Here is a 15575-nt window from a genome sequence, read left to right as displayed (position 1 = left end):
CATCTTCCATTGACGGGGTAAGCTGCTACATCCCTGGACATAGCACCCTCCTTGTGTCATTCCTCCGGTGCCGCCATTATTTTCTTTTTTTTTATATATATATATATATATATACACACACATACACACACACACAGCGAATCCACTTCTTATGTAAATAATTTCTATTTATAATCTGTGAAATGAGGGGGGGCTCAGTTTTGGAACACGTGAACTCACACTACGCACATTTTCACATTTATATGTAACAGCTGACATGTTCTTTCTATCACTACAGGAACTCTCCCTCCCTGGATCTCCATTCTGCTTTGGATTGCTGTGGCTATCTGCACCACCATGTTATTTATCCTTCCCAAACCGTTTGGCATTCGGCCGTTCCTGGTGTCCGTCATGCTCCGCTCCATTTACACCCTAGGCCTGGGGCCTACCCTCATATTACTGGGAGCAGCTAATGTAAGGAGGGCTTTGATAGCTGTTTCTCAGTTACATGGAGACATCTTTGTGCACATTGCGGATTATATCGCTTTCCCAGCAGCTATACTTGTAATACTGAGACCAGATGGCTGCCAGCCGAACAGCCAGGGGTCTCAGTAGTCAGCGAGTCTTTGATCTGCCATAGGGAGTGATTGCAGAATCCCTCTAATGCTGAATATCTGACATCTCCCTGTAGCTTTCTAGACTATAACTTTTTTACTAGTTTGTATGTTCTTCTCTAAACATCTGTCTTGGCTTCTGGGGGACACATTATGTGCCGATTCGGCCAGTAGACTTTTTACTAGGCCAGAACTGACACTCACCATTGCAGGGATCTCAAGTCTCCCGGAGGTTCAGGGAGTCACCCACATGTGAGACAATATATCCCGGAAAGGTTTACTGATAGCAGAGCAGAGAGATAAGAGAAGTGACAGGACACAGAGTTTAGATTACAGGTTGAATTAACCCTTTAGGGTCAAATTGGCTTCTCAAAGAGATATATATGTTAAAGGCATCCCTTCTTCTGTCTCATTCAGTAACTATATAACTATTGAGAGAGATGTATTTTTTTTAAAGACATTTACACATTTAACCCTCCATTTTAATTATATTATTTACCCCAGTGTTAAATTCACACCACCTGGATGCTTGTTTTTTTTCCCTACAGTGGGGTAGATAATTACACACAGGGTTTTAAAGAATAAACTTCTTGACTCAGACCAAGAGCCGACTCAGCAAGTCAGCAAGTCAATCGAAGCATCCGCGCATGCGCATTGCGCAACCTAAGCTTCGGTTCACTTGCTTCTTGTCAGCTCAGCGAATGAACCGATTCATGTGAAAGATCCGAACTTCCCATCTCTAAGTTTACTCGCAGTAAACCTTTCTGGCAACCTGTAGCAGTGTCCCCTTCTCGGCGCGTGCGCACAGTGCAAGAAGAAGCCGATGCCAGCAGTCTGCAACGCGCATCAGGCTGAGCCTGTGCGCACGCGCAGGATCTCGTAGGGGGAGGGAGGGAGAGACGGCACTGAGTAGAAAGCGGCGCTGGGCACGAACGGCGATGCGTGCGGCCGAGCACCATGCATCCACAGACCTCCCCTGCTTGGGCACCTTAATTCAATGATTGACAGGTTAATAAAACCTGTTTTTCCGCAGAATAAAGCCACAAATAGCTTTTATAAGGCCACCTTAGAAATCAGAATGCTACCCTGGACATGAGCAGATGTTTAGCTCACAGGGCTTATAGGTGGTGACAGAATCCCTTTAATCATATACATAAATATGATAATTTGGGGCAGGGTGATGAGCCCAGTCCTCCACACCATAGAGCAAAGTGTGCAGATACTGCATATGTTTGGAAAATGTAATAAAACGTTTGTGAAAGAAAAGAAAAAAGAAAACCTCCCTGAAATGAGAAGTGCACCTCCCTGAAATGAGTTTTTGCAGGTTGGGATGTCTGCCATTGGGGTATCTGTCAGGAGGTTTAACCATGGTGGGTCATTCCATTGATTTTGCAGCTTAACTTGGGCATGCTGCCTTAGCTTCCAGTAAGTGAGCTGATCTCAGTTTTCAAACCTGGGTCTTAAAGGGAGTCTGTCACCTCCAAAATGGTTTCAAAGCAAGTCAACGTCCATGTAGAGTAGGTGTCCTGAAACATAGCCATACCTATCTTGGGAAAATACAGTCCTATACTCAGAAATGCTTCTTTGTATTTCTATGCAAATAAGGTCTTCATGGCATCCTGGGTGGAGCCGCTCCGTTTAGTGCACCTTCACTCCACCATAAGGCTACATGCACATGACCATTTTCCAACCATTTGAGCATCCATTTTCTGTCCGTCCGTCCTTTTTTAATGGCCGTTTTGCATCCGTTTTTCATGGCTGTTAAAAATGGATCAATTTAATTGGCTTTAGTTTTTTTTTAAATCCCAACCCATGCAGTATACATAATGTCCCCTATGATGGCCCCCAGCAGTAATAATGTCTCCCATAGTGGTCCCCAATATCCCCCATAGTGGTCCTCAGCTGCAGAAAAAAAATCCCTCATCCATTTGCATGCGCTCCTCTCTTGATTGTGAAGGACCTGTGTGCGCTAAGTGTGATGACGTCAGCGTGTGCTCCCAGCATGATCACACTGAGCACGGATCCTTCGCCAAATCAAGAGAGGAACGACTGCCTCTGCGCATGCAAGTGGAGGAGTTGAGTGATCTTTTTTTTTCTGCTAAAAAAATTACAGCTGAGGATCACTATGGGGGGACATTTTTTTAGATACTTAGATATCTCCATCATCTATGTACCATTTTATCAATCTCATATCTGTTTATCTGTCAGTCATCTGTTATCTAGCTTTCTAAAATCTGTCTAGCTCATATTGATCTATCTAATCTATATCTATCATATCTGTCTACAATGCACTCGGAAAGTTTTCCGACACTTTCTCTTTTTCACATTTAATTATGTTGCTGCCTCAAGTTTTCCCCCCATCAGTCAGCACACAGTACACCTATTCAGAAAGTGAAACCAGAATTTTAGACATACTTGCTAATTTATTAAAAAGGAAAAGCTAAAATTTCACACGCACATAAGTATACAGACCCTTTCCCATGACACCTGAAATTTTGCCTTGGGGCTTCTCATTTCACTTGATCATCTTTGAGATGTTTCCACACCTTGATTGGAGTCCACCTGTGGTAAATTCAGTTGATTGGACTTGATTTAGAAAGACCATACCCCTTCTCACAGATGGCAATGCATATCAGAGCAAAACCCAAGCCATGAGGAGGAAAGAACTGCCTGTAGAGATCAGAGACAGGATTGTGTGGAGGCAAAGATCTACAGAAGAGTAGAAATAAAATTCTGCTGCTCTGAAAGTTCCCAAGAGCACAGTAGCCTCTGTATTTCTTAAATGGAAGAAGTTTGGAACAACCAGGACTCTTCCTAGAACGGGCCGTCCCACCAAACTAATTAATCGGGGAAGAAGGGCCAAGAGAGGTGGCCAAGAACCCAATAGACATTTTGGCCTAGTTCCAAAGATTATCTATCATCTCACAGTTATCTATGTTATTATTTATCTCATATTTCTATATCTGTCTCATCCATCTAGACACCCCCTATTGTTCTGCTGTTCCCCAGTTTCTGGCTCCGTTTTATAGCTGATTAATGTTCCAGCATGTATTCTGTGTTGTCTGCAGCCTCCCAGCACAAGCTGTGGCTTCGTATTAAGTGCCGGCCTCACGCAGCCTCCGCTTGGTCTGTTATCTAATTACTTATTGAGAAAATATCTCCTACGAACACTTTTGATGCAGTTGCTGGAAAACAAAGCATGCCTTTTCCACTGCCACGTACTGAACTTCAAAGGCAGCGGTGGTGGAATCCTAACAGTGCAGGAGATTGAAACTGATTGCTGGCTTTGTGTAGAGCGAAAATAATAAAAAAGCCAACCCTGGATGCACCCCAGATATTTTATTGTCACCCAGCTTTAGTGACATACTATATCATCTATACCACTAAGTGGATCCATCAGATCTCAATCATTTGCTCCGTTTTAGTGTGACATTTCAATGTTTGATCCGCTGTAGACAGACACTCGTGATTATAGGGAGAGGATTATTGTCTTACAGTATTTCACTCCTGGATTTCGGGTTATAATTGCCGTCTCTTTCTCCTCCACAGCTGTGTAATAAGGTGGTTTTTCTGGTGAGTTTCGTGGGGAACCGCGGCACGTTCACACGAGGCTACCGAGCAGTGATCATGGATATGGCATTCCTGTACCACGTGGTGTACGTCATTGTCTGCATGCTGGGACTGTTTGTTCATGAGTTCTTCTATAGTTTCCTGGTAAGAATCAGCAAGAATAGCAATACCAGTGCTGCTGCCGTGACCGCATACGGTGTTGCCAGAGAGGTGGGATGTCCCACCCCAGCTTAGCAGATAGTACATGGCTCAGCAGGTAATATCACACATCATATGCATAGATACATGATTCAGAAGACCATACTACACGTGGGTGGCTTAGATACACAGCTCATCAGGCAGTATCACATACCATGGGCTTAGATACACTGGCCCCGTATACAGTAATCACACTTGATAGGCGTACATCATCTCCTCAGCAGTATCACACAGCACACGCCAAACATTCATAACGTTTACCAGGAATACAGGTGGATGCACACCACACAGTCCAAGAATCCCCCATCTATCCGGGTTTTAACATTTCAGGTGAGCTTTATTTAATCCACCATAATAAAAGTATGCAGCGTTTCGATCTGCATGGGGTCTTTGTCAAGCATGCTTTTGAAAGTCCTCTGCGCAGATTGAAACATTGCAGTATCACACATTAGGCTTAGATACACCGAGTAGCAAACGCTATCACACATGATAGGCTTAGGTCATGTAATGGTCTGTGTTTAAGGCCCCCTGCACATGAACATGTGCTTCCCGTTGCTGTATTGCGGATCCGCAATACACGGGTGCCATTCCGTGGGCATTACGGATGCAGACCCATTCACTTGAATGGGTCCGCAATTGGTGCGGAACAGAAGCACGGAACGGAACCCTACGGAAGCACTACGGAGTGCTTCCGTGGGGTTTCGTCCCGTACTTCCGTTCCGCAAAAAGATAGAACATGTCCTATCTTTTTGCGGAACGGCCAGATCGCGGACCCATTAAAGTGAATGGGTCCGCGATCCGCTGCGGCTGTCCCACAGACGGTGTTCGTGCATTGCGGCCCGCAATTTGCAGGGGGCCTAACGCTTACGTTTAAAACAGTTCTCTCATCTCAATCTTTGGTGGCATAGGGCTAGGATATGCCACCAGTGTCAGTTAGGGTAGGTTCCACATCTGGGATCCGCCCCTATCTCTAGAACGAAGCTCCCAAAGAGAACGACCTCCCTCCATTCATTTCTAAGGGAGTGCCAAAAATAGCAGATCGCTGGCTTGGCTCTTTCCAGCAGTTCCATATAAGCGAATGGACTGGTGACCGCGCTTGCGCAGTGTGCTCTCCATTTATTTCTATGGGAGTTCTTAAAATGGCCGAGCGCATAGTATCATGCATGATAGGCTTAGATATGTTGGCTCAGCCAACAGTATCACACACAATAGGATTAGATACATCTGCTCAGCAGAGAGTATCACAAAGAATTAGATTAGATACACAGGTTAATACGGTTTAATTCTAACAATCTTTTGTTCTTCGTAGTTGTTTGATCTCGTGTATCGGGAAGAAACTTTACTGAATGTTATAAAAAGTGTAACAAGGAATGGGCGCTCAATCATCCTGACTGCAGTGCTGGCACTGATCCTCGTCTACCTCTTCTCAATCATTGGGTTTCTCTTTCTGAAAGACGATTTCACCATGGAGGTGGATCGGCTGAAGGGCAGGACCCCAGACATGGGTAAGTCATTGATATAAGATCATCTGCTTAACGTGGATGCATTTTAGGTTCATTCGATACACAACCAATCAGTTTGCTGGGAACTAGCGCTGGGATTGAGGCTCCTTGTGCTTCGTACCCCAATAATGTCAGTACATTCTAATGAAATTCTAGCATCCATACCTGTTGGCTTTTCTGTATGCATTGGTGGTGCTGGAGAGCAGGATATAGCCCCACCTGACTTGTTAAGTCTACCTTAGATCCTTGAGTCACATTATATGTATACACCAGTCACCTCCAGAGCTGCATGCAGAATTCTGCTGACTGTCTTTTAAAATTGTGTTCTAAGATAAATGTTATTAAAATCAAGCGTCAGAACTGTTATGTGGTCTCCGAGAATGGACCTCTCTCTATTGCCAACATATTCAAACATGGCACAACTCCAGTTAGCTCAAATAAGTAAAGCAAAACATTTTATTTTCTACTGAATTTTAGTTATATCTTAGTAACATAGTACATAAGGCCGAAAAAAGACATTTGTCCATCCAGTTCGGCCTGTCATCCTGCAAGTTGATCCAGAGGAAGGCAAAAAAACCCTGTGAGGTAGAAGCCAATTTTCCTCACTTTAGGGGAATAAAAAATTCCTTCCCGACTCCAATCAGGCAATCAGAATATCTCCCTAAACCTTCTTTCCTCCAGACGCAGAGGATGTCCCCTCGTCACAGTCAGAGTCCTGGGGATAAATAGATGATGGGATAGATCTCTATACTGACCCCTGATATATTTATACATAGTAATTAGATCTCCCCTCAGTCGTCTTTTTTCTAACGTGAATAACCCTAATTTTGATCATCTTTCAGGGTACTGTAGTTGCCCCATTCCAGTTATTACTTTAGTTGCCCTCCTCTGGACCCTCTCCAGCTCTGCTATGTCTGCCTTGTTCACTGGAGCCCAGAACTGTACACAGTACTCCATGTGTGGTCTGACTAGCGATTTGTAAAGTAGTAGGAATATGTTCTCATCACGGGCATCTATGCCCCTTCTGATGAAACCCATTATCTTATTGGCCTTGGCAGCAGCTGCCTGAGGCTACTTTCACACTTGCGTTCGGAGCGGATCCGTCTGATGTTTCATCAGACGGATCCGCTCCGATAATGCAGACGTTCGCATCCGTTCACAACGGATGCGTCTGCATTAAAACTTAGAAAATTTTCTAAGTGTGAAAGTTGTCTGAGCGGATCCGTTCAGACTTTACATTGAAAGTCAATGGGGAACGGATCCGCTTGAAGATTGAGCCATATAGTGTCATCTTCAAGCGGATCCGTCCCCATTGACTTACATTGTAAGTGTGGACGGATCCGCTCGCCTCCGCACGGCCAGGCGGACACCTGAACGCTGCAAGCAGCGTTCAGGTGTCCGCTCACTGAGCGGAGCGGAGGCTGAACGCTGGCAGGCGGATGCATTCTCGGTGGATCCGCCTCCACTGAGAATGCATTGGGGCCAGACGGATGCGTTCGGGGCCGCTCGTGAGCCCCTTCAAACGGTGCGCACGAGCGGACACCCGAACGCTAGTGTGAAAGTAGCCTTACACTGGTTTTTGCAGCTTAGTTTGCTGTTTATTAAAATTCCTAGATCCTTTTCCATGTCAGTGTTACCGAGTGTTTTACCATTTAGTATGTACGGGTGACTTGCATTATTCCTTCCCATGTGCATAACTTTACATGTGTCAGTGTTAAACCTCATCTGCCACTTATCTGCCCAAGCCTCCAATCTATCCAGAGCCCTCTGTAGTAGTATACTGTCCTCTTCAGTGTTAATTACTTTACACAGTTTAGTGTCATCTGCGAAAATTGATACTTTACTATGCAAGCCTTCTACAAGATTATTAATAAATATATTGAAGAGAATAGGGCCCAATACTGACCCCTGAGGTACCCCACTAGTGACAGTGACCCAATCTTAGTGTGTACCGTTAATAACCATCCTCTGTTTTCTATCATTGAGCCAGTTACTCACCCACATACAGACGTTTTCTCCCAGTCCGAGCATTCTCATTTTATATACTAACCTTTTATGTGGTACAGTGTCAAATGCTTTGGAGAAGTCCAGATATACGACATCCATTGATTTTCTGCTGATATGGCGTTATTTGCTTATTTCCGTTAAGATGCTCTAAGATAGCATCTCTCAGAAAACCTTCAAACAGTTTACCCACAATAGATGTTAAACTTACCGGCCTTTAGTTTCCAGGCTCTGTTTTTGGACCCTTTTTGAATATCTTGTTACCGTATTTCTATCCAGAGCTGCTTTCCCAATTATGCTAGTTACGCTTGTATACGCTCCCAGAACCTGATCAATAGGCCACAAGTTACCAAGGGAAAGTGTTCTCAAAAGCTCACAGCAGAAAGAAAAAAAAAAATTCCCATAAAACTTTATATGATAAGTGAAAATAAAATCCCAAATGTTTCCGGAACGCTCCCTAGAACTCGGTAAACTTTACACATTAGAGTGTGCCAAACTAATTAGGGACAGTAGTGGGATCACCGATATCTAGAAGTTTTGGAATCTTGCTGTACTAATCTCCCAGTATCAAGTCAGATAACAGAACTACAAACCACTATTCGGTGTTCTGATATACAATAATCCAGAAATAACCCCAACGTGTTTCCTCCCACCCCAGAATTTAGTTCATCAGGGGCTGTGGTGATAAGTACTACATACCGTAATCGTATCACACAAAGCTATAATACAATGCAGGTACAAAGCCAGTGGAGTAACTAGAAATAACTGGGCCCCACAGCAAATTTTTGAATGCCCCTCAACCCCAGTACTCTTTGTACCCCCCTACTCCAGTGCAAGCCTGACTGTCTGTTTTCTACAAGTATATACTGTTTGTCATTTCACTGTATATAATGTACAATACTGTTGACTGGGCCCTGACAATAAAATCTTTTAGTCCTCCTCCTGGGTGGGACCCTTCTGAGGTCGGGCCCCAGAGAAGCCGCTTCCACTGCTGCCCCTATAGCTACGCCCTTGTACAAAGGAAACACAACAGTCGACTATATGACTCCTACCATCCAGTTCCCCACTAAGAATTTATGGCGGATTTCGACAAAGGAGGCAGCCCCAACCACTCAACCCCCAGCAATCGCAGTAAGGTCCCATGTACACAATCGTAGGTTTGATCATCATTTTTGCGGATCGTATGTGGAGCCATTCATTTCTATGGGCCCACAAAAGATGTGTATGCGTGTGCTGTCCGCATCTGTATGTCCGTTCAGTGGCTTCACAAAAAAGAGAACATGTCCTATTCTTTTCTGTTTTGCAGACAAGAATAGGCATTTTTACAATATTGTGGGATGTTCGAAACAGGAAAGTGTGGGGCGCACATGCGTGGTTTGTGGACCACAAAATGGATATGGTCGTGTGAATATGGCCTTAGGCTAGTCATAAATGCTGTATATAAATGGCCACTTATCTGCAGGCACATACGTCACTTGGACTGCTGGTAAGGCTGCCAGGATCCTGGTCTTCTCATCCAGATGACTGCTGATTAATGTAAAAAATAAAAATCAGACATCATATAGGACATGACCATCTTTTTTTAACAAATCTAGAACCAGCCCTGTACCTCACATGGATCCAGAGATCTCCCCATTCATTGCTCTGCTAGATTTATATCAAGCTGACAGTTCAAGGGGAGTGTCCTTTCTGCTGCAGATAAGGGGTGTGTCTCAGCTCTCCATATCACAGCTCAAGGGGAGTGTCTTTTCTACTGCAGCTAAGGGGGCTTGTCCATGCTTTCCCTATCACAGCTCAGGAGGCGTGTCTCAGCTCTCCCTATCATAACTCAGGAGGCAGTTGAAGGATGAAACTGAGCATGTGCGGCCTTCTCAGTGAGCAGGTCAAAGAACTAAAAAATAAAAAAATCTGCGGTGGCGCTATACAGATACATGTTATTGAATAATTCACTGGCTATACAAATTTTTTAATTCCATGTAATTACAAAAGTATTCAGATCCAAGTGCTGGTTTGAAAACGGTAGAATAATTTTCATGGGACAACCCCTTTAAGACAGCAGTGTGGGCAGCAATGTACGATAGGAATAGTGGTGTGTAGATCTGTCATCTGCCTTGATACCGGGAGATTAATACAGCAAGACTTCAACCCTGCTAGCTATCGGTGGTCCCAATGAATATAGATTAGGGTGTTGTAGGGAGAGTTCTGAAGACAGTGGGATTGCCATTATCGGGGCTGTTCGGCTTTAGGTGGGGCCACCCAAGGTGATTTAAGGATTCGTACCATTGGGGTACTCAGTATTTAAAAAAAAATTTCACTTATAATAAAGGTTGTTTTAAGGGAATGCTTTTTCTGCTGTGAGTTTTTTGTTACACTTATAAATAGACATCATTTTACTTTCTTCCCCTCTGTGTGACTTGTGACATGGGCACATTTCCTGGCCGTAATGAGCACCGTATGTCAAGTATGTTGATTGCCGCTCATTTGGCTCCATCTACACGGAGCAATCATTGCGGCTGTATGTGACTGAACAATTGTAAGAACATTCACTCTTCCAACCAGTAGCCAATGTTAAAGGACTCCTTTCTGCAGCTTAGGATGTGAATGGAGAAGAAAACTTCATACTTGGCAGAATCGGTACTTTCTTAACATTTTCTGATGATTTTGCTGGTGGAAAGTGAATTGCTTTTGGAGTTTTGTTTTAAGACTTTGATCCTGTGATATTCTTGTCATCAATCTTCTCCGTTCTTATCTGTCTTAGACATAAGAGAAACATTGACCGACCCTTCATAGGCCTCTTATTGAACTGCATTGTGCCCACATGTCAGCGAGCATCGCCATGACTGGCACATGTTAATACAGCATGTCTTTCTAGTTGGATAGTGACACATACCTCTGTCGCTGTATAGCTAGGCATACTGCCATGCAGGAACTTGGTAAAGCTGAATACCCATTCTTGTTGTCGACGGCAGCCACATTTGCCATCACACAGCTTTCCCAGAAAAGGCTCGAAGAAGGGAGACTTCTGCTTTCTGGCTGTGATTTGGCTGATGGTCCCGGTATGGCTGTGGGAACGTAGATGGGTCAGACCACTGGAGCTTCCAGGCATGGAAGGGTTACTGGCAGCCGGCGACTCAGCAGCATGTCGGTCTTGTGAGAAGTTTTTTAATCCCAATAATCTCATGAGGATTTTCTTGGCCAGCGGCAGCTGCTCCAATAACAGCAAGCAGAGAGCTAATTTTACAAGAGGCAGCGTGTGGCTTGGACAGGGCACAGAACACCCCTGTGTAGTGACTCCACCAAAATGTGGCCGCAGAAACCACCATTACGCGGAAAGCACAGTAGAGTCGTTTACGATAACACATCGTCTATTGATTACCCAAGCAGATGTATCATAAAGAGCAAAATACCTCAAATGTCCCCAGTTATCCAGAATTATCTATAGGTTTCTACAGTTATCTCTCTGATTTCAAAATCTAGAATAATCTCTCTGGTTCTGATATCAAACGTTATTGCCCCAAGTCTGGTATCCAGAAGATATAGGGCCAGATTTATCATTACTCTGACAGCTCACTCCACTTTAACATATGGCTAAAGTCATTTTTAGCCAAGTCAGATTTATGATCGGCCCTTTAAGACTGTAATAAATGTGGTTTGACGGTAGCAGTTTATCCGTCAGTAAGCAGCTTTACAAAAGTCGCACATCTTTACGAAAAAGTCGCACGTTTTTATGAAAGTCGCATGTTCTATTAAAAAGTCTCATAAGATAAGCATGGTCCTCACTGGAGTGAAATTGCGACTTTTTTGCAGCTTTTTTTGCAACTTTTTAAATAGTCCCAATAGTAAATCTGTCTAGAGATTCATTTACATAAGAAAACACGCCCACTTTCAGAAAACTGGCGAGCATAGTGCAGAGCAGAAAAAAGTCGCAAATTTGTGCGCAGTTTTAGCGTTTGGGACTTTTTTGGGGACTTTTTCACTCCATTATTCTGACCTGAGCTAATGATAAATCTGGCCCATAGTGTTGATCTCAGAATAAAAGAGAATTCTGGTTACAGGATTAAATTTGGATGCCAGAAGCACGGAGATAAGACAAGACTTTAGTACCAGAGATATATTTCCAGGTCAAAATCAGAGAGAAATCCTGGAGAACAAATGAGATCAGGAATTATTGCCTGGTATCTGGCTTTGTCAGATGCAGAGCTCCAGAATTCTCTCTCCAATATCTCATATCAAAGGTTATTGTCTATCTGGTTCTGAGATCCAATGAATCAGTTCACTGCGAGATCTGTACTTATCTCTCCAGTTTTGAAATGATCTTTCTGAGGGTATGTTCTTCATCTACTTTTCCTGCTCTGACATTTACCGTATGTTATATCTCTGGAATGGAGATTTAATTCCTTAAAGGCGATGTACACCTTCAGAGGCAATTTTTTTTAATGATTACATGTTACTCATTTTTGGCTAAAAATCATTTTTTTACTTGGCTTTTATTGAAAATATTGAGCTGTTCTGTCACAAAGAGTTAACTGTTTTTCTAGCTGTGTACTGCTACTTTCACTTTGTGCTGTCATCTAATAAACGTCATCTCTAAACTACTGAGAGGTCATAAACACTTATTTAAGCCACATTCTCTAAACTACTGAGAGGTCATAAACACTTATTTAAGCCACATTCTTATAAGTAAGATAGGGATTGAGCTATGATGAGTGTTTAGGATGTCAGAGAGCAGAGATAAGGAGTCTGTCAGCTCCTGGTCTGATGGAAAAGACAGAAAATCCAAAGGGTGCTACTAGAGCATGTCAGCGCTGTACAGAAAATAAATTACTTAATATAAAAAATGTAAAAAAAAGACTAATTTAAAATATATATTTTAGCTCAAAATGAGTACAATGCAATAATTGTAAAAAATTACCCCCCAAAGGTGTACATAGCCTTTAAGTTTGAAACACACTACAGCTGGGAGATCCAGATTTTGTTTCAAGTTTGTTCTTTTTCAGGTTCTGAAGTATCTCTATGGGTATGAGAACCAGAAATTTTCCTTCTGTGTTAGAGATCCCTCCTGGAATCATTTCTTGAGAACTGTACTGAAATCTGTCTAATGCCCCATGCGCACAACCGTATTTTCGGTCCGCATCCATCCGCATTGCGGATGCGAACAGCACTTGGATGTCATCTCTGTGCTGTCTGTTTCTGTGTGGCCATGACTCAAATTACACCGCGCAACAATGATTTCGCTACTGAGAGAAAAACATGTGATTTATACTAAAATGAGCACAGAATTTGCCTTACACGGCTAGATTTTAACCCCTTAAGTACCCTGGGATTTTACATTTTCGCGTTTTCGTTTTTCACTCCCCTCCTTCCCATAGTCCTAACTTTATTTTTCCATTCACATAGCCTTATTAAGGGCTTATTTTTTGCGGGACAAGTTGCACTTTCTAATGGCACCATTTACAGTTGCATACCATGTAGTAGGAAGCAGGAAAAAAATTCCAAATGGGGTAGAATTGGGAAAAAACGCAATTCTGATAAAGATTTAAATTTTTTACACTATGCGGTAAAATTGACCTGTTATCTTCATTCTCCAGGTCAGTACGGTTACAACAATACCACACTTGGATAATTTTTCTTGCTTTTTAATACAAAAAAAAAAGAAAGATTTTAAAACCTTTGAGGAAAAAAAACATTTTTTTTTATAACCATATTCTGACCCTTATAACTTTTTTATAGTTTTGTGTACGGGGTTGTGTGAGGTCTCATTTTTTGCAGGACGATTTGTTCTTTTCAGTGATACCAATTTTAAGTATGTGCGACTTTTTGATTACTTTTTATCAAAAAAAGTATTGGGTAGTTGAAGTGACAAAAAATGGCAAATTGGCTTTTTTTTCCCGTTACGCCATTTGCCGTATGCCATTTATATTGTTATATTTTAATAGTATGGGCATTTTCGCACGTGGCGATGCCCATGATGTTTATTTTTTTTATTGTTTAAGTATTTTTATTTTATGGAAAGGGGGGTGATTTGAACTTAATTTTTTTTTAGATTTGCAAAAACTTTTTTTTAACTTTTTTAAGTTACCTTGGGTGACAACAACTGGCAATCATTAGATTGCCTATTGTCTTCATTGATGTCTGTATAGACACCATTGAACACTTCATTTGCACTATACCAATACAATGCTGCCACCTAGTGGCCTATATTGGTATAGTCATCTAATAGGCACCGAAGCCTGCTTGAGGCTTTAGCCTATTATATCAATGTAACAGGTTCCCTGATCTCAGTCGGGGAACGCTGTTATCGGAGCGGAAGTGCGCGACTTCCGCTTCCGGACTGCGCAGATGCCTTGGTCACATTTGACCATGGCATCTGAAAGGGAAAATGTATGCCATCAGCCTTATGACTCATCGCATACATGTGCCGCGGGTCTCTGCTATTTAAAATAGCAGAAACCCAGCGGCTATTGCGCCCGCTACACGTGCGAGCGGGCGCCATGTTTGGGGAGGTCCTTAAAGGGTTAAGTACAAGCAAAGCCTATTCAGTTTTAATATTAATGCATTATATTGGACATGTCCAGACCTGTTCGGACGCATTCAGGCTGATGTCAGCAGTAAGTATATAAGGCAAGCTGGGCAGATTTTGATAAAGTGATCTGTTATAGTGCTATCAGTTTTGAATCTTAAGATGGATAAACGCAAATGTGTTAACAATCCAATTTCTGCTACATATGTGGCAAATACACTACTTATGATCAGTGCAAGAATCTGACAAAGCGAGTGTGTCTTGCGAGGCATTTGTACTAGTAGTGCAGAACTTCCTTGGGAACAGACAAGCTGCAAACTATGCTGAATTAGTAGACAACATGCTTACAGCATATGAACAACTTGGCTGCCGAATGTCATTGAAACTGCATTTCTTACATTCCCATCTTGACTTTTTCCCACCCAATTTGGGACACGTAAGTGACGAACATGGAGAGCGGTTCCATAAAGATATTTGTACAATGGAGAACAGGTATCAAGGCCACTGGAATCCCAACATGATGGGGGACTAGTGCTGGTGTTTGCAACGGGAAAATATGACCGTTCACAAACGCAAAAGCAGATGCCTGAAGCACTTTAACAGTACTGGGCCTTGCTCAAGTAAGACTTTTAAACTGAAAAACGAGACTTTGAAATTTTGCTATTCCATTACATTTTCATACACTGTTTACTACGCAAACTCTGATGTAGATCAGGAAATTGTTGGAGTAAAACTCGTTCTGTTCAAAATTATTCAATGCTTTCCAAGTGCTTAATTAATTTAGGCATACTTATGCATAGCAAAATTTTGTGACGTGTTACAACAATTCTGACTTCGGATTTGTAATCCGCACACTCGATTTAGTATAGGACAAATGGTTTTTGTGTTGCGTGGTGTTATAGAACATGTCCTATTCTTGTCTGTTTTGTGGACAAGAATAGGCATTCCTACAATTGGGGCCCGCGAAAAGTTCCAGATGCACACGGAAAGCATCTATATAGGAGGCCTAACACCAACAAGCAGAACAAGATTTGCGTGTGTCTGATATTTTCCTCTCTCACACGGTCAGTATTTGTAAGCCAAAACCAGGAGTTGAACCTACAGAGAACCTATAATGGAAATATTTGTGCCTCTTCTGTGTTTTGGCTTACAAACATTGATGAAAAATACTGACCACATACTCACTGT

The 15575-nt window shown here is 42.6% G+C and overlaps 1 protein-coding gene across 2 annotated transcripts in view; it reads left to right on the top strand.

Moving 5' to 3' along the window:
* The window catches only part of ITPR2 (inositol 1,4,5-trisphosphate receptor type 2), a 347585-nt gene that overhangs the window by 293085 nt on the left and 38925 nt on the right, over positions 1 to 15575 (top strand). For both annotated transcript variants that reach the window (XM_040435629.1, XM_040435619.1), the window contains exons 49-51: positions 278 to 453; positions 4143 to 4307; positions 5671 to 5866. In XM_040435629.1, coding sequence (XP_040291563.1) covers positions 278 to 453; positions 4143 to 4307; positions 5671 to 5866 — 537 coding nt within the window. The remainder of the gene's footprint in view (positions 1 to 277; positions 454 to 4142; positions 4308 to 5670; positions 5867 to 15575) is intronic.

This window comes from Bufo bufo, chromosome 1, assembly GCF_905171765.1.
Source record: "Bufo bufo chromosome 1, aBufBuf1.1, whole genome shotgun sequence".
Taxonomy (NCBI): Eukaryota; Metazoa; Chordata; class Amphibia; order Anura; family Bufonidae; genus Bufo; species Bufo bufo.
This window is presented reverse-complemented; position numbering and strand designations above follow the sequence as displayed.